At 32.9% G+C, this 20866-nt stretch overlaps 2 protein-coding genes across 3 annotated transcripts; both read left to right on the forward strand.

Moving 5' to 3' along the window:
* The first annotated feature begins 2359 nt into the window (after positions 1-2359).
* Positions 2360-9453, forward strand: LOC128398051 (lysosome membrane protein 2-like). Of its 2 annotated transcripts, XM_053358861.1 has the most exons (7): positions 2360-3445; positions 4374-4886; positions 5775-5894; positions 5956-6538; positions 7518-8102; positions 8712-8940; positions 9104-9453. In XM_053358861.1, exons 1-7 carry the CDS (start codon positions 3123-3125, stop codon positions 9265-9267), a joined length of 2517 nt encoding a protein of 838 aa, XP_053214836.1. In that variant the 5' UTR covers positions 2360-3122; the 3' UTR covers positions 9268-9453. The 2 variants fall into 2 exon arrangements, with proteins under 2 accessions (XP_053214836.1, XP_053214835.1); XM_053358860.1 differs by having other exon boundaries at positions 7518-8940.
* Positions 9454-12953: 3500 nt separating this feature from the next.
* Positions 12954-20540, forward strand: LOC128398055 (homeotic protein female sterile-like). The gene is given in 5 exon segments (XM_053358866.1): positions 12954-13436; positions 14811-15419; positions 16581-16707; positions 17901-18119; positions 18978-20540. Coding segments are annotated over 5 exon segments (2223 nt in total). The 3' UTR covers positions 19763-20540.
* Positions 20541-20866: the final 326 nt, after the last annotated feature.

Below are 20866 nucleotides of genomic sequence, written 5' to 3' on the forward strand. Positions count from 1 at the left end.
CTTTCGCTATTCACAAGAAATGGAATATAAAGTCAGGAATCGCATTTCCAAAGAAATAAGTTTCTTGAATTCAAAAAAAGTTTCAAGCAATTCAAGCGACGATGAATCCCATTCTGAAGAAATTGAAACTAGAAAAGACTCTCAAAGAGAGGAAGATAATTCCCATGGAAAGGACTCTGACGAAAAGATTATTAATGACAAAGATTCCGAAACAGATGAAGATGATCCTTGGAATATTTACTGTTTTGATCCATAAACTCTGATCCATTTATATAAGATTAAATTATTTTGATAAATATTTCTATTGACTTGTATACATATCTGACACACAAGATTAAAACTTGAATCAAGAATCCGTTATTTTCGAAATTTTGATAAGACTTTTATCTTTATCTCATTTTTGAGCAAAAACACTTCAAAATCGTTCAATGCCATGAACTCAAACTCCAGTTTTGATTCATAGATGAAACGAAATGAAGCTGATTTGAATTCACTTTTGAAATAAAAAATAATTATTTTGAATCATTTTACTTCAAAAGCTTCAAAATTTTTGCTTCATTCATGATTCAAAATGGCTCCCCGGAAAATTTTGAATCGGCGCCGATTCATCTCTGTTGATTGGGTTCTCCGACGTTAGAACTTTGTTTAATCCCTCTAATAATCTTTTTGTGTAAAATTTCAAGAGACAGTTTAATGTAATAAAATTTCCGATTCATATAACTGTTGTAGTATTTTAAATTAATTGCGACGTGCAAAATTTACAACCATTGGAAACGGGATTAATAAAAACAGTTAAATGACAAGAAGAAGGGATTGGATTAAGGACAAGAGAAAAATATTTTCTTTGTTTCGGCCTAGAAAGCACTTGAAGTAACGAAGTGCGTTGGTTCACATAATACAAAGTGTAAGTCAGTTAAAGTACCGTAAATCCATCAGCTCAACCAGTGCCTGAAAATGGACAATAATTGGCTGGAGTTTCAGTATTTATTCATTTCTGTTTTCATCCGTCGAAATTGTAAGTGTTAAAAAACAAAGGACTTTAACTTTCTAAAAACTTTCAATCTCCGTCATTCTCATGGGGCTTATTTCATTGTATCAATTTATTTCATGTACTGGTGCTGGTTATAGCTATGGGGTTTGGTATCAATCCATTTATCAAGATTTCTCTCACTGATTTTGTGTGATACTTAAGATCAAGTTATGTAATCAGTAAATTGTTTGAGATTAAATTTCATGTCTATTCAATCTGATCCAAAATCGACATTATTGAGAAACTTTTCACAAAATTGTTTGGTAATATTGATAAATCATTTTGTAAATTATTCTCAAGTAATTTGCACGATGTTCGTTGATTATCATAAAAAAGATTGTCATTGTTTCCTAACTCTTTTTGTTGTTATTAATACAATAAATAGCATAATTATTACAATAAGACCTCTGATCAAGAATTTGACAACCATCTTGAAAGCAATTGGCTGAAAATTGTGATCTAATTAATGGTTAGAATTGCCTTCCCATTGATGTGAAAACGTTTTGGATCTAAATCTACATCGGATAAATACTTTGGTCTTTTATTGCTTTTAAACGCTATGGGAACCGGACAGAGAACTGGGCACTTTTAAAGGTTAACATCCATCACCTAATAATTTGTCACAGCGAGAAAAGAAGAAAAGAGAGAAAATTGTCCAGCCACATACTGCTTGACCATTACACTATCACCAAATGAAGTCGCCTAAGGGTAAAAATACCATAGAAGAAAATTTCTAAAATTGTTGACAATCAACTTGAAGATGCAAAAGAAACTGCTGATAAAAAGTGAAGCTCTGGTCATCGTCATGATTAGAATGACCAACATAGAAACGTGTGCATCCTATTTGTAGCAAAAGGATAAACAAATCAAGAGGAAGAGAATCCAAATAGGGACACATAAAGGACATTCAGATAAGCGGCAAGAAGGAAAAAAGAAAGAGAAATAGACAGAGAGGTTGGAAAAAGCAACGGATGACAAAGATGAGAAATTGACAATACAAGAAGATGAAAAAAAGTTTATCCAAAAGGCAAAAATTGATAATCTCAGAAAAGCAAAAATGATTTGTAGTAATACTCACCCATCGCTCTATGGTTTTCCGGCTTAACCAGAAAGATTAATAATATAAATGATCAACAATCAACTGAACAAATTCGAGATTACCGATCTCTCTCTTTTACATAAAGGTAAGGCCAAAGAAAAGGGATGATGACAAATATACCTGAAGGAGAGAGAGAGAGAGAGAGAGAGAGAAGATAAATGATGATAACAATGATTAAGCAAAGAGAAGGAAAAGTTTCCATTCTAAGTAAACATTTACCTGCGCAAGAAACGTTAACATTGAAAAAGTTAGAAAATTTTGTCAATAATTGTGATAATAATGAGAAACGATGATGATTTTAATCTTCATCTTTGGAAGATGAAGAGAAAGAGAGAAGAGAAAACGAGAGAGAAGAAGAGAGAGAGAGAGACGAGGAGGGAGATGATGATTTTCTTAAAGAGTCTCGAGTCCACATCGCGTTAACTTTTCTCTATGATAATTTTTTGCTTCTTCATTTCGAGGTTAACATTGATCTTGCCACTTAATTATTTTAAATGTTCGGTTAATTGTTGCTCTTCACTTTTAATTGTTACGAATTTGTGTTAATCAATTGATTATGGATCGTAGTCAATTCTGTGAATCGTTATAAGATCATCATCAATCTTCATTATGATGAAATATGATTAATATCTTTTTCCCCTTTTCTTCTGTAAATTGTTATTTCTTCTCTAATTTTCTCTTCTCAGATAACAATTAACACCATAATTAAATCTTTAATAACTTACAGTTTTAATCATCTCAGATATTCAAGGTAAATTGTTCCAATTGGAAAATAAAACCAAACAATTAACCAACTTTATGACTGATAAACTTTTAACTTTTCATTGCGACAACAACAATTCATCGGGATCATCGTATTCACTAATTCAGGACTAATTGTGTTTCTTTGTGATTTACTAATTGTGTTGCTCTTTTTTGGTGACAATTATAACCAGTGATTGTTATTTAGCCTATGAAACGGACAATCGATACATACAATACATAGAAAATAAAATGGCCTCTGAGACCGAAGAAAAAGACATTGAGAATAAGGTGGATTCTAAAAAGTCGGGTCGTCCTTTGAGGGTCAAGTTCATTCGTTATGGGGCGATCGCTGGGATTCTCGGAACTCTATTCGCTGCCCTTCAACCCTGGACCATAGAAAAAGTCATTAGTTCACAAATTAAAATCGACCCTTCGTTACCTGGTTATATGTTCTGGGAACGGGTTCCATTGCCGATCATCACTAAATTCAATTTATTTAACATTGAAAATCCTGATCAATTCTTGAAAGGAGGTAAATTAAAAGTTCGCGAGGTTGGACCTTTCGTATTATCGTAAGTAATTTAATTCACGACAATCGGATTAACATTTACATTGTTGGATTAACAATGTTCACTAATATCGTGCTATTAACTTTCAATAGTTTGATTGTCATCACTTTTTATTATAATCCTCACAATTGTTAATTGACATTCAGATTATCTTGTTGATAACTTAATTTCTCGCGATTGTTTGATTGTTTATCTAGTTTACAATCAATTTTACTTATCAACTTTGTTGATTGTATTACTTTATATTTCCAATTATTACAATTTGAAATTGATCTCTAATCAATTATCACTTCCAATATTTACTCTCAATTAATTAATGTGTTGATAATTAACAATTGACTAGCAAATTAAATACACTACACATTTATATTGCTAATTGAGTTGATTAAACTACTAGCAAATTGTCAACAATAAATATTTAGAATGAAAGTGTAAAAATGATAATTAACTTTTTCCATTAGTAAAATTACCTCAACAATTAAGAAATATTATCCACAAACTGGACAATCAACTAGACTTGAATTTAACTAACAATTAAAGCTATTACATCACATTAAAATTAGTTTGATTGTGAAAAATTTAACCAACAAATTCAAAAGATAATCAATTGATTATTATTTTGCAAGAGTGAAATCATTTCCATCATCATAATCAATTCATAATTGAATAACAATCAATAAGCATTTCCAATGAAAATCAAATAAATGATTGTTAATCAATTACTATGAATATTTGATTATCTTTATTCAATGTCAATACAATGTAATATTTCAAGAGCCAATTAGCAAATCGTTTGAGAAATTAAATTCACAAAGACAAATAATCATTGTGATTTTGAGTCACGATTAACAATCGACCATTTGGTTGATGGTTCGGTCAAGTGTTGATAAGTAATCAAATTAATTTTCTAAATTGTTTGGTTAATCATTAGACAAGAAAGATGGAAAGAGGTAATTGAATTCACCGATAAAACCGTCAAGTACTACGAATGGCGTAATTACACAATTCTTTACGAACAATCAAACGGGTCTTGGGATCAAGAGATCACAGTTCTTAATCCTTTGGTCGCTTCGGTTGGTGCGATTATCGGAGATAAATTGGAACAGTTAATTCCCGTTCCGTTGGCTGTCAGTCCTTTCGTCTATTCAACTGTTTCCGCTCTTCTACTTGTCCATAGTCAGAACTTTTTCCTCAAGACTACACCTCGAAATCTAATTATTGGCCAGCGAGTTAATCTACTGGACACTGTGACGACTCTAATTAAGCCTCTTGAATTGTTGGGTGTCAAGGCTTCTGATTTAATTCCAACGGAGGATTTACCCAATAATACATTTGGACTAATTAACGGTAAAAATTTCACTCGAATGGGACCTTGGGAGGTTTACACAGGTATCGATGTACCAAAGGAAATGTATGCAGCCGCAGTTGGATTTAAAAACGAAAGGTAATTAACAGCTAATTAACTTAATTATTGTTCTTTATTAATAGCTTACCTCTTTTTTTTTAATTTACTAGAAGAAAAATTAATCAATTATGATCATTTGATGACCTTAATCAGTTTACAAGTAAATTAACTAAATTAACTTGAAAGTTTTCATCTGATGAAAGTTAATAATCAACTCGATCATAATCATTATCCAACTACGATTCCCTTTTTTTCTTGATTATTTCAATGTCAATCAGTGATCGATGAAATCGTGTCTTATATTTACACCAATGAATTTATCATGAAGATGATAATCATCATGATATAACATTAACCTCCTTTATCATCATCTCTCTCTCTCTCTCTCTCTCTCATTTGCTTAACCTTGTTGTTCAGTTTTAAGATGATCATGATCATGATGAGTTTCTGAGTACGAAACTGAATTAAGTTTAATTTCAAGGTCGAATTGGAAATGATAGAAACTATTATTCATTATTATTATTCATATTATTGACTATTATCTACAGGGAGTTAAGTTTAAATTGAGTGAACTCAGTTCTGTCTTTTTTTATTGTTTAATCTTTTTCATGATAAGTCAAATTAGATTGGAAATCGATGAGAAACTCAGTTAATCATCAATTTAAGGTAAACACAATTAACTCTTGACATAATTAAATTAAAATATCAGATGCACAGTTGACGTTAATTAGGTAGAAATCTCTCAAAAATTAATTATTTATATTCTAGCCGAAAGTTGATACAATTAATACTCAATTAGCGATTCAAATTAATCCGATTCTCTTATGAATTTTTCAGGAAGAAAATTTTTAGGAATCTTCAATCTGATAATAGTGTGCTTCCAATTAGCAGACACTAATCATAATCAATTGCTACCTTTAATTGTAGGTTAATGAAACGATGGGCTGGACCTGAATGTAATACCCCCAAGGGGACTGACGGAATTCAATTTCAACCCTTAATTAACAGGACAACTAAATTAACTGTTTTCGCCGGTGATATTTACAGGTGAGTTTGTTAAATTAATCAATAGCTTTTAATTGTTCAATCAACTTTCATTAAACTTTAGATCGGTTGATTTGACTTATGCTGAAGATGCTGATTACTTCGGGATTCCCGTTTATAAGTACGTTATTGGACCTGAAGTATTTGATCCGCCGAGTGTTAATCCCGACAATGCTTGTTATTGTGTCCACACTGGTAAAAAGAAATCACGATGTGAACACACTGGTATCCTCGATTGTACCGGTGGGTTTTCTGGGTCACCTTTTATCGTTACCAGGCCACATTTTCTTGACGCAGAACCAGAAATCCAGCGACAAGTTGAAGGTTTGTCGCCAGACCGAGAGAAACATGAATTTTACCTTCTCATTAAGCCTGATCTTGGGGTACCTCTTTCGGCTAAAGGTCGATTACAGTTTAACCTTCGGGTTGAACGGGTTCCATTTCTTCGGGGTTTTAGTAATATTCGTGATACAATTGTTCCCCTGGGGTGGATTGAAGAAGGAGGTGATCTAGACGGTGCTTTGTATTATCTACTCAAGGGAGGTCTTATTGTCGCTCCAATGGTCACCACAGCGGGTTTCTATTCCGCTGCTATCGGTGGTTGGGCGGCTTTTATGGGCGGTCTTATTTACCTTGTTGCTCGTAAGGTAAGAAAGGTCAAATCACCTTCACTCGCTCCCATGTCCATAGTCCGTTTAGCCTTGTACATCAACCATCGATGTTGACACTTATTCACTCACATCCAACAAAGAAAACCACTTGATTTGAGTTGTTCTTGTAAATTGTTTTCCCTCCTTTTTAACTGCACAATAACAATCACCGCAATTATCACCATCATCATGATCATATTTCTCAAGATGATTAACTATTGTTTGTATTGATTGTTTACACTTTTCACGCTAAATTGTTGCACTGAAAAACACTCTCACTTAACATTTTGGATTCCAAGGTTATCGAAGTGATTAACAATCTATTTCGTAAATTGTTGATTCTTATTTTGTCAAATTATCAGTTGATTGTCACTTGAAAACGTACACAAGGCGTTTCTATTTTTATACTTAAATTAACAATTTAAATCATTGTGATTATGATACAAGACATAAAGACAATCAAACACTTCGAGAAAGTTTATTTTTGATTACATTTTTAATCATGAAAAGTAAATAGTTTTTCATGTGATAATCAACTTGTGACGACAATTAAATCAACCTTGTAAAGATTATGTTGATTTAATGAATCACAATTAAGCTTCCTGATTTGGTGTCAATTGATATACAAAATAGTAAATTTTATCACATTGTTTAACAATTGAAAATTTAACTTTTTACATTTTTTTAATTGTAATTAACTGCATCTTGAACCTTATTTTATTTATAAAATCAACAATTTGTATTGATCCCTTGGCACAATTGAATGACAAAATTTTGATAATAATTTATAACTTTTTAATTGCTTGGTAATTAAAATGATTCACATTTGCACAAATTTCACCCAAAAATATACAATTAAATTCATTGATAACATAATACTCATATAATCTATCCAAACCATTGATATTAATAGTATGTAATCGGTTGATTGGAAAATTAATCAGCTAATTGTAATAATTATACAATTTGATTACAGTCTGGTAAAGGTAAAGTTGGAAATGCTGATAAATTGTTTGCACCTCGAATGTCGCCAACAAAAGAGGAATTAATCAAAGATTCTGGTAAAGTTGATCAAACGAAAATGTCTCTTAATCAACAACAATCAACTATGAATGGAGTTTTAGTTCCTCTTGATTATAATCAATCGTCCGGAATGTTAAACAATACGTTGACATTGGTCAATGGGTCAGGTTATATTCCGTCAAGAGGAACAGGTCCAATTTCAATCATACCAGTAAACTCTCAAGAAATGTACACACCATCACCGGTAATTCAATTTTATCGACTTCCACCTCAAATGAATCAAAGTGGACAATTCGATCAGCTTTTATTGACCATACCCAATGGGAATATTGATACAGGAGGAGGAGGAGGAGGTGGTGGTGGAACAGTGCCCAAAATAATGTGGACTGAGAGACAATCTAAGTCTGTAAAAGAAAGGACCGTAAAAGGCCGGGAAAAAATGACTCGAGGCCGAAGTTTACCTCCTCGAGAAAAGGCCAGTCAACGATCGAAGAGAATTCAAGTGACCTCAAAGGAGACACAGGATAGGTTTGTCCAGGTAGATCGTGATATTAACGGCTTTCGGTATGCGGAAAAAGATGATATCATAAAGAGCTACTCGGCTTCTCAGAAAAATAATTTACTCGATAATGAGATAGTTTCTGATAGTTTAGATCAATTGAAAAATGATGATACCGATATAACTCTGATAGAAAATACGTATGCAAATATTCATGAAGATGAGAAAATTAGTGAAGAATCAGAGGAAAATAACTTGAATAGAGAAAAAAAGCAAATTGATTCAAACGAGGTGAAAATAATTGTAGAAAACAATCAGTTAGAAATTGAAGAAAAAAGTCCATTAAAACAGTTAGAAGGTGTAAAAGATGATGGAGATGTTTACGATCCAGTTTCTAATGAAAAAGGCCTTGAGGCCAATGGAAAAGTTGAAAATCTTTATGATAACAGATCGCAATCGCCGAAAACGGAGCCAATCTTACAAAATGTATCAGCCAATCTTTTTGCCTCTTCTTCTCACATTTCTCGGTCCCTAATCGACATGGTAATCGTTGGGAATCAAACATCGGATGTGGAAAACAATCAATCCCCTGATAATGATACTGATAATTATTACGAAAATGTTGATGGTGATGATGTTTACCAACAGGACAACAAACGACCTTCACTAGGAGATGCTATTGCTCGTAGTGTTTCGGCCACTTTACCTGGAACATTTACTGTGGGTTCTAAGAAGAATAGCGAAAATCGATCAACTTACTCGGCAGTTTCACGATATCAATCAATTGACCCTCGTGAATCTGAAGATGATGAAGATGAAGTGACCCTTTTCGAAAGGAACTCAACAACAGAATCAGAAGCAGCAACACCTCAAAGCGGTAAGATTATGGTTCACATTCACCTTAATTCAATAATCTAAATATAAATAATTGTCTCAGATTTTCAGGGTGATTTCAAAAATTTGATTCTCTTTGATCACCAATCGCTTTGGAACTGTTAATTTGACTCACATTTATTGATTTGTTTCTTTTCCTCCAACAGGTTATGATACTACTGAGGAGAAACAAGAAGTAAAATCTTATTCAGCAAAGAGAGTTAACAACTTACCGGAAGTCGAGACACCAGAACGACTGGGAAGTCCATCATTTTCGATGACTTTTCAATTGGATCACAAGCTTCTCGAACCTCTTCAGTTAAGAGTTTAATTCAACCTCGAAACAACAATAGACCAAGACGAGAACCAGAAGAGCCCAGAACAAAATCATCATGTCTTATATCTTAACTCAAAGACGATTTGAACTAAAAAAATGTAGAAAAGAAAATATTAATCTCTTATTAATTGATTAAATTGAGAATCAAATAAATTAAATGAGGATGGTTTTTTGATTAAATTTAATATACTGATCATTGAATTGAGATCTGCTGATTGAGGATCTCAAAAGCTAGGAAGACTAGGAAGTCCATCATTTTCCGATGACTTTTCAATTGGATCACAAGCTTCTCGAACCTCTTTAGTTAAGAGTTTAATTCAACCTCGAAGCAACAATAGATCAAGACGAGAACCAGAAAAGTCCAGAACAAAATCAGCGCGATAATCAAACGCTAGGTCACTATAAGGTATCGAATTTGGCACTTTGGCCTCGAATATCTTCCGTCTGGCTGATCAGAAATAAAATCAGACGATATTTTTGAGATGACGATGCAAAACTCTATGACCAATAAAAGTTGGGTCTAATTTTCTAGTTGCTGAGAAAATCGAGAAATTGAGAAAGTAAACTGAATAATTTAACCAATAACTCAAACAGAACTTAATCTAGATTTAATCTAAAACCAGACTTACTGCAACGTGTGACATCTTCATATTTTTAACAAACTTTCTGTCGAAAGTTCTTCTAATACAGTATTGAAAACGAATTCTAACTTGTTAAAAAAGGTTTTTGTTTTTTGGGGAAAATGAAATACATTTGAAAGAAGATTATTTTAATCACTCCCCAATGAATTAGTTTTTTTCTTTCTTTTGAAACATTAATTCTTTCCTAAAAGTATATGAATTCATTCTGATTTAACTGTAATTTCTAATAAAGCAAAAATAGTTGAAACATGATTTATTAAAGTTTGAATTGCTTGAAAGTTTTTTAATGAGCCCATAGAGGTGAAAAGACCAATACAAGAATATTCATTTTGAAGTATTGTGATCATCAGATTCTGATGTTGGAAACCCTTGAACCAAGATGAAAGATTAAATATTAAAGATAAAATAAGCCTCATGAGAGTTATCAAGAACGAGAAATAATCGAAATTTATTGGTTGATCTAAGTTCTTGAGCATCAGAAACATAACCACAACCAGCACCGGCAGAAGCATAATCAAAGCCATAGCCCATGAGGAAGAAGGAAAGAAAGAAATTTATTAGTGGATCAAAGTCATTGCACCAGTATTAGAAGCCGGAACCTGGGAAGAAAGGTTGCTGATGCCGTTGGGAAGAGCACTTAAATTGGGCGTAACATTTTGTACAAGATTTGATACTTCTGAAGAAACCATTGAACTTACATTCAATGACGCAAGGTTTGTGACTGAGCTAGAAAAATCACGTAGATCAGCCGACCCAGCACCACCAGGACCAGCACCAGAACCGAAGTCAGAATTGTAAGGATAATCATAATCATAATCCTGACCAGCACCAGCACCAGCACCACCAGCACCAGAACCAGCACCCGATCCGCTAACCCAGCCTGGGCCAGAACCATAACCGAAACCAGCACCAGTACCCGGTCCGCTACCCCAGCCTGGGCCAGCACCAGAATTAGCACCAGAACCAGCACCCGGTCCGCTACCCCAGCCTGGGCCAGTCCTTTAACAGGCATTGTCCATTAACATTCAATCGTAGTGGAAATTGATGGAGTTTAATAATTGATAATTTATCATAATCCACAGGAACCAAAACTCTACATTAGTAAACTTGATTCAGAGATATTTCCAATGGAAGAGGAATTAATTAAAGTATAAGTATTGAAATTTCGATAGATTAATCAAAGCTTTATTACAATGTTTAACTCAAGGTAAATCTAACAGTTGTTCTGTTTGACCATAAAAACGGCAGAAAAGATCATTCTTGAATTCGATCTCTTAAAATTTAATCAAAAAAGTGATGTAATGTTTATCACACGTTTTCCTTGTTTAGATAAGTGAGCATCAACTGAATTGGATGATGAATGGTTAGGTGATTAGCTGAATATACTGATGATCTTTAAAGTTTTTTTCATTCTAAATGTTTGCAGATTGATCATTAGAAAATTAGACTTTTGTTAATTATAAAATTAGAGCCGACTTTTATTAAATTGTTCAAATTCACCTTAATTCAATAATCTAAAATATAGTTGATAAATAGTCGTAAATGTCTCAGATTTTCAGGATGATTTCTTAAATTTGATTCTCTTTGATTACCAATCGCTTTGGAACTGTCAATTTTTCTCACATTTATTAATTTGTTTCTTTTCTTACAACAGGTTATGATACTACTGATTTCAAAGTACATCGCATTAATGAATTTGATCTAGTAAAATTTACTCAAAAGAGTGAGCACACATTGTCCGTGTCAAGATGATTGAGCATCAAATAAATTGAATGACGATGATTATGTGATTAGCTGAATATACTGATGATCTTTGATTATTAGGTAAAAATTAAAGTTTTTTCTTCTTTTGATTCTTAATGTTTGCAGATTGATCATCAGCAAATTAGACTTTTGTTATCAATAATTAAGATAAATTACACTGTAAGAATAACTTTTATCCAGCTTTTATTAAATTATCTCCATATGACAAAAAAAATTTCTGGTCCAATTTTTCGTTACTTATTACCAGAGAATCGCTTTGATTGTGTTTGTTTTTTAAAATAAATATTTAAAGTCAATTGTTTCGTTTTCATTTGTTCAGTGAATTCAATTTAAATTGTGACAAACAAGCAAAAGTAACTTTGAAGACAGAAATTTTGTGAAAACGTTTATCGAAAGGTTAATCACCTTTGATTAAATCGAGTAAAAGATGGAAATACAGTGTATGTGCTCATTAAAATTGTAATCGAAACTATATCATCATAATAACTGATATTTATGATTGAATTTAATATACTGATGATCGAGTAATTGAGATCAACTGTTTGAGGATCTCAAAAGATGAATTTATTTCTTTGTTATCGGGCACAATAGTCTTGATATCACCTCACTAAAAATTAAGATTACAGGGGAAGAAATTAAAAGAGATATGAAATTCAGTCCTTAGGACTAATGTTCAATCCATCACGAAAATGAGATGATAAAATCGAGCAATAAGAGACATTTTTTAATTGTGATTACTTTTATCCCTTGCATTTCAAACTATATCAAACAAATTTAGCAAATTATCTCCTTAGGCATGTTTGATTTAATATTCTCATCTAGTTGATGTTTGAATCACTTTGATAATAGTAAGTTTGTTAAAATGTAGATGCAATCATTAATTACTGTGTTCTAATTTACCTTATATTTTTTGATTATTTAATCTTTAAATAAGTCAGAAAGATAAACTAGTATATGTTTGAGTTTGTTCAGGTAACTTTATGAAAGTCAAAATAACAAGTCGATATGAGAAAATCACAAAAATGGTGGAATCATTTAAATAGAAAATTATATTTGAATTAAATGTTAATCTGAAATATCATGGTCATAAAATGATCATGTGAACGTTTCTGTTTATCTTTTGGTTTATTCAGGTAACTTTATAGAGGGTTAAAACAACACGATGATATTGGAAGAAAATCACATAAAAGGAGAATTATATTGAAATTGAATTTTCATCTGAATAAGCAAAAGTTTCTAACAGTTAAAATTTAAAGTTTTAATCACGAGAAAATAATGAGTTTCAATCCACTTTTGGACGTTAATTCTTTTTGGTTCGTCACCATTTTCATGGGACTTATGTCATCATTATCCTACCAGGATCCTGGTTCTGCTGCTGGTTCTAGTTCTGGCACTGGTGCAGGTTTTCAGAGTTATGGGAATTCTCAGGGTTATGGTTCTAGTACAGGTGCGAGTGCTGGTGCTGGTGGTCCAGGTTCAAGAATTTCGTCATCCAGTGCAAGTTCAAGGGCTTCTTCAGCGGTTACAAGTTTCGTACAAAATGGTGCTCTTGATATGAAGAATCTTCGCAACGTCATCAGAAAACTTTCTTCCGAGTTTTCGACATCTACTCCTGGTGCAAGTCAATCTGATGCCTTTCTTCTAGCTTTATTGCAAGTATTCAGTGAATTAAATTCCATATTAAGTAGCGCAAATTTTGGATCTTCTGATAATAATACACCTGATCAAAGGGAAAACGATATTTTATCTTCACTTTCATAGGGCTTATTTTATCTTTAATCTTTCACTCTGGTTCAAGGGTTTCCGACATCAGAATCTGATGATCACAATACTTCAAAAATGGATATTCTTGTATTGGTCTTTTCATTTCCATGTGCTCATTAAAAACTAGAAAAAATTCAAACTTTAATAAATCAAGTTTCAACTGTTTTTCTTTATTAGAAGTTATTAGAACAACTTTCGACAGAAAGTTTGTTAAAAGTGTGTCGAAGTCACTGCCGTTGCAGTAAGCCTAGTTTTAGATTAAGTTCTGATTGAGTTCTGATTGAGTTATCGGTTAAATTATTCAGTGCACTGGTCCACACATTAAGTAGCACACAGATCTCCGGTGTTGATCAATGAATATCTTAAATCTCACACCACAAAAGTGAATAAAAAAGGTTAATTTATCGAGTAAGTAATCAACAGTTACTCATTAATCAAAGTTACTTTTGCTTGTTTGTCACAATTTTCAATTGAATTTACTGAACAAATGAAAACGAAAACAATTCACTTTGAATATTTACTTTCTAAAACAAATAAAACAGCAACTCTCTGATAATACTGATAAAAAGCAACGAAAAGCTGGATAAGAAAAAAGGTATGTTAAATATGCATATGGAGACAATTTAATAAAAGTTGGCCTTAATTTTATAATTAACAAAAGTCTAATTTTCTAATGATCAATCTGCAAACATTTAGAATAAAAAAACTTTAATGTTTACTTAATAATTCAAAGATCATCAGTATATTCAGCTAATCACCTAACCATTCATAATCCAATTCAGTTGATGCTCACTTATCTAAACAAGGAAGACGTGTGATCAACATGATCACTTTTTTGATTAAATTTTAAGAGATCGAATTCAAGAATGATCTTTTCTGCCGTTTTTATGGTCAAACAGAACAACTGTTAGATTTACCTTGAGTTAAACATTGTAATAAAGCTTTGATTAATCTATCGAAATTTCAATACTTATACTTTAATTAATTCCTCTTCCATTGGAAATATCTCTGAATCAAGTTTACTAATGTAGAGTTTTGGTTCCTGTCGATTATAATAAATTATCAACTATTAATTTCCACTACGATTGGATGTTAATGGACAATTCGTTCAGCTTTTATTCACCAAAGTCAATAGAAAAGTTTCAACAGCAAGAAAAGAATCAAAAACATTTCCAGAAGCGTTGTTGTTGGCCTTTGGTAATTTAATTCCAATTGTCAGAAAGATAAACTAATTTAAGTTTTGGTTTATTCAGGTAACTTTATCAAGGCAAAAAGAATACGTATTGAAAGAAAAAGACATAAAAGGTTGAATCATTTGAAGGGAAAATCATAGTTAAATTAAATCTTCGTCTGAATAAGTGAACGTTTCAAACAGTAAAATTTAAATTTAAATTGTTAATCACGATCAAAAAAATGAGTTTCAATCCATTTATGGCCGTTAATTTCTTTTCGCTCACTACTATATTCATGGTTCTAATGTCGTCTTTATTGAACCAGGCTCCTGTTAATGGTCAGAGCTCTTCTTCTAGTGGTGCTTCTCCTTATGATGCTAATAGTGCTGGTGGTTATGGCCAGGGCTATGGTGCTGGTTCTGGTGCTGGTGCTGGTGGTGCTGGTGGTTATGGCCAGGGTTATGGTGCTGGTTCTGGTGCTGGTGCTGGTGCTGGTGCTGGTGCTGGTGCTGGTGGTTATGGCCAGGGTTATGGTGCTGGTTCTGGTGCTGGTGCTGGTGCTGGTGCTGGTGCTGGTGCTGCCGCTGGTGCAGTTTCAAGACTTTCGTCATCTAGTGCAACCTCAAGGGTTTCATCAGCAGTATCAAGAATCGTACAAAATGATCAACCTGATATAAATAATCTTCCCAACGTCATCAGCAACCTTTCTTCCCAAATTTAAGCATCTAATCCTGATGTGAGCGAATGTGAGGTCTTGGTTCAGGTCTTAATGGAAATAGTCATTCACTTATTAAGTAGCGAAAATGTCGGATAGATAATAATCAAGTATTAAACAATGTTTGATGTGTGTCAAAATTCTAACTGTTAAAAAAGCAAGGACTAATCCACCAATAAATTTCGAATATTCCCCGTTCTTCTCATCTTTCGTGAGGCTTATTTCATCTTTTATCTTTCACCCTGGTGCAAGGTTTCTGCAATCGGAAATTTTTCGGCTTAAGGTTCGGTTTGATTGTCTCAGGCCCTCCGGGCCTTTCTTTGTTCATGATGACCCTTATTAGCAAAGACCTAACCTAACTTAATTTAAACAAACACAATTAACTGAACAATTAAGTCCATTTTCATATGTAGCTTGAACTTTAATCCCACAGAAACAGCTCAAAGTGAAAATATCGAGTTGACGGACAATTCTCGAATCTTACCGGCATCGCAAAAGTAAGCCTAGAATCTAGGCCCAAGATTAAGTATAGATTAAGTTTTATTAATAATTAAATTAATAAATTTACTGGTCCATCCATAAAGTAACACACAAATCTACAGTGTTGATCAATTAATATCTTAAATCTTACCTGACAAAAGTGAATAAAAAAGGTTAATCTATTAATCTCAATATTCTCATATTTGGAAAAATAGTAAAATTAAATTACAGAAAATTAACAAATCAATTAAAATTTATTTAAATATAAATTTATTTGGAAATATCTCTGAATCAAAAGTTTGTTACAAATAGAGCTTTGGCTCTTGTTGATTATGATGAATCATTGATGATTAAATTCCATCAATTTTCACTACAATTCAATCAAAACGGACAATTCGATCAGCTTTTATTCACAAAAACTCGATAAAAAAGTTTAAACCCAAGAAAAGAATCAGAAACATTTCCTAGAAGCTTCAGTTGCTGACCTTTGATAATTTAGTCTAAATTAGTCAAAAAGATAAACTAGTTTTGGTTTATTCAGGTAACTTTATCGAGGCAAAAAGAACACGTATTGAAAAACTAACCAAATAAAAGGTGAAATCGTCTAAAGGGAAAATCATAGTTAAATTAAATCCTCATCCTAAATAAGTGAGTATTTTTAACAGTTAAAATTTAAAGTGTTACTCACGAGAGAAAAAATGAGTTCCAATCCGTTAATTCTTTTTGGTTCGTCACCATTGTTCTGGGTTTATGTCATCATCATCCTACCAGGATCCTGATTCTGCTCCTGATAATGTAAAAAGTGCTGACTTGGCTGCTGGTTCTGGTTCTATTTCTGATGCTCAAAATGCTCTTTCTAACTCAGCTCGAAGACTTTCGTCATCTAGTGCAACTTCACGTGTTTCTCGGTTGTCGGATAGTCCAATGATTTAGGTTAGTCACTATCCCCGTAACAGTATTAACAATGAATTTTTGATGAATAAATTGGTTTCCAACCCCTTAACTATAACCAGCACCAGTACATAACTCGAGGTATAACCAATTGATTATTGTCTTTAAACTTTTGTCGAGAACTGTATAATAATAAGTTGATACACTGAAATAAGCCCCCTGAGAATGACGAAGCCAAGAAATATTTGAGAGTTGTAAGAGAATCAAAGTCGTTTTGTTTTTTAATTTAATTTAATTTACATATTTTATAATGAAAAAGTTGACAAATTAAATAACAGAAGGTTAACAAATCAATCTCGTAATCAGTTAACGCAAATTTGGTTTTCTAAGCCACAATCCAATGAAACTTCTCAATGGTAGTTGTTCATACATGTATTGTATTTGGCTCAACTGTTTTTGTAGTTTCAAATTGAAACTTTCATTCTGGAATCGGGTAAAACACCGGGCTAGGATTCGCAGAAACCAAACTTTCAAATGAGAAAACCTTTTTTTCAATCGGGAAACACTGTAAATAATAAATATAAATATCGGGTGACCGAAAATGAGTGAGCATCTCACGAACCTTAAGTTTTGGACCCACGTTTCTATACATTTTAAGAAAGTAAATTTGACGCTGAGTCCAAAAATGTTTGGCTTTTTTTCTAGGACGCACGGTTCTCAAGATATCGAGTAGCCTGAAAAGCGAACGGTTGACTTTGGACTCAAAATTTTCGGTCAAAAGTTATTCTTTTTGACCTATTATCTTATATATCTAAGCTCATCATTATCTGAAGTAAGGTTATTGAGATCCAACATGGCTGAAATCAACGAAAATTGCTATCTAACTTTCCCATTATAAATTTCTCATAGAGAAAATCGCGATTTTGGCCTTTAAATAAGAACCACAGTTGCACTTGAACTTCAAAAATTCTGAAAAAATTCACGATTTATATTTGATCGATGGCGCTTTCAATTGCGTTTGAAATTTTATTCTAGGACCTACCATTCTTGAGATGCTCACTCATTTTCGGTCACCCGATAATTATCTCATATCTGCAGAGTAATTTCATAAATTTGATTCTCTTTGATCACCAATCGCTTTAGAACTGTCAATTTTTCTCGCATTTATTGATTTGTTTCTTTTGTTTCTTCTTTCAACAGATTATGATACTACTGAGGAGAAACAAGAAGTAAAACCTAAGAGAGTTAACAACTTACCGGAAGTCGAGACACCAGAACGACTGGGAAGTCCATCATTTTCCGATGACTTTTCAATTGGATCACAAGCTTCTCGAACCTCTTCAGTTATGAGTTTAATTCAACCTCGAAACAACAATAGATCAAGACGAGAACCAGAAGAGCCCAGAACAAAATCACCATGTCTTATATCTTAACTCAAAGACAATTTAACCAAAAAAATGTAGAAAAAAAATATTAATCTCTTATTAATTGATTAAATTGAGAATCAAATAAATTAAATGAGGATGGTTTTATGATTAAATTTAATATCCTAGTGATCGTTGAATTGAGATCGGTTGATATAGGATCTCAAAAGATGAATTTACTCCAATTCCTTTGTTATCGGGCACAATAGTCTTGATATCACCTCACTAAAAATTAAGATTACAAGAGAAAAAATTAAAAGAGATATGAAATTCAGTCCTTAGGACTAATGTTCAATCCACACTCACGAAAATGAGATGATAAAATCGAGCATAAAGAGATAATTTTTAATTGTGGTCTTTTTTCTCCGTAAGATTTCCAACTATATCAAACCAATTTTTATTAAATTATTATTAATATTTCCTTAAGCATATTTGATCCAATATTCTCTTCTAGTTGGTGTTTGAATCACTTTGATAAAAGTAATTTTGTTGAAATGTAGATGCAATGGTTAATTACTGTGTGCTAATTTACCTTATATTTTTTGATTATTTAATCTTTAAATTAGTCAGAAAGATAAACTAATAACTCTGTTATATGTTTGAGTTTGTTCAGGTAACTTTATGGAAGTCGATCTGATAAAATCAAATGGTGGAATCATTTAAATAGAAAATTATATTTGAAATGATCATGTGAACGTTTCTGCCTATGTTTTGGTTTATTCAGGTAACTTTATCGAGGCCAAAAGAGCACATTGATATTGGAAGAAACCACATAAAAGGTAAAATCATAGTTAAATTAAATCTTCATCTGAATAAGTGAATACTTCTAACAGTTAAAATTCTAAGTTTTAATCACAAGAAAAAATAATGAGTTTCAAACAACTTTTGGTCGTTAATTCTTTTTGGTTCGTCACCATTTTGCTGGGGCTTATGTCATCATTATCCTACCAGGATCCTGGTTCTGCTCCTGATAATGTAAACAGTGCTGGTTCTGGTTCTGGTTCGGGTGCGGGCTCGGGTGGTGGTTATGGTCAGGGTTATGGTTCTAGCTATGCTGGTGCTACTGGTGGTGGTGGTTATGGTCAAGGGTGGTATGGTCAGAATGCTGGTGCTGCTGCTGCTGCTGGTGCTGGCGGTGGCGGTGGTTATGGTCAAGGAGGGTATGGTCAGAATGCTGGTGCTAGTTCTGGTTCTGATTCTGGTGACAGTGCTGCTGCTGGTGCTGGTTATGGTCAAGGAGGGTATGGTCAGGGTGCTGGTGCTGGAGCTGGTCAAGGAGGGTATGGTCAGGGTTATCTGTCTGGTGCTGCTGATGCTCAAAGTGCTGTTTCTAACTCAGTTTCAAGACTGTCGTCACCTAGTGCAAGTTCAAGGGTTTTATCAGCAGTATCAAGCCTCGTACAAAATGGTAGACCTAATTTGGATAGTCTTCCTAATGTCATCAGCAACCTTTCTTCCCAGGTTTCGGCATCTACTCCTGGTGCGAGTGGATTTGAGGTCTTGGTTCAGGTCTTAATGGAAGTAGTCGCTGCGTTGGTTCACATATTAAGTCAAGCAAGTGTCGGTAATGTAGACTTAGGATCAGCTAGCGCAACTGCAAATACAGTTGGTAATGCACTAGGCAACATGGGAAAATAGTGTACTGGTTTTTCCCAATTAATTCATCTCTATACTAATCAGTTAAAATTCTAAGTGTTGAAAAAACAATTAAGTTTCAAGTTTCAGATATTTCTCGTTCTTTCTCATTCTCATGGGGCTTATTTTATCTTTCACTCTGGGCAAGGTTTCAGACACCAGGACATTATTTAATTCCTATAATAATAATCATCTAAATAAATTGAATCAAATCGGGGTTCTCGCTAACGGTTTGATAAATTAATTTATCAAACCGTTACTCTAATTAGAGTAATTTTCTATGTAATATTCTTAGTAATTAATTGTCTAATTATTAGTGACCGTCTGATCTATGCTAATAAGGCATGACCGGTGATAAATGGAAGTTTCTGTTATGAATTAAACTGATATGTCTATACATAGTCGTTATGATTGTTCGAAAATTCTACTTCCATGCTTTATCGGTCATACCTTAATTCATCGATCGTTTTAATTGATTCAAACCATTTTCGAAAAAAATTTGATCAAATCAGGTCAGAATTCAATCTTTTATCCGAATAGGTAGTGTTTAAAAAAACAAAGAACTTTAATCCATCAACAAATTTCTTTCTTTCGTTCTTGTTCACTTTCATGGGGCTTATTTCATCTTTAATCTTTCACTCTGATTCAAGGGTTTCCGACATCAGAATCTGATGATCACAATACTTCAAAAATGGATATTCTTGTATTGGTCTTTTTATTTCCATGTGCTCATTAAAAACTAGAAAAAATTCAAACCTTAATAAATCAAGTTTCAACTGTTTTTCTTTATTAGAAGTTATTAGAACAACTTTCGACAGAAAGTTTGTTAAAAGTGTGTCGAAGTCACTGCCGTTGCAGTAAGCCTAGTTTTAGATTAAGTTCTGATTGAGTTCTTGATATAAGTAATCAGTTTACTGGTCCACTTATTAAGTAGCTCGCGAATCTACAGTGTTGACCAATTAATATCTTAAATCTTACACCACAAAAATGAATACGTATAATGAGTTAATCTATTCATCTACATATTCTCATATTTGAAAAAATTGTAAAATAAATTACAGAAAATTAACAAATCAATCTCGTACTCAGTTAACGCAAATTTGTTTT

The sequence above is a fragment of the Panonychus citri genome, unplaced genomic scaffold (genome assembly GCF_014898815.1).
Source record: "Panonychus citri isolate SS breed McGregor unplaced genomic scaffold, ASM1489881v1 Contig00044, whole genome shotgun sequence".
Taxonomy (NCBI): domain Eukaryota; kingdom Metazoa; phylum Arthropoda; class Arachnida; order Trombidiformes; family Tetranychidae; genus Panonychus; species Panonychus citri.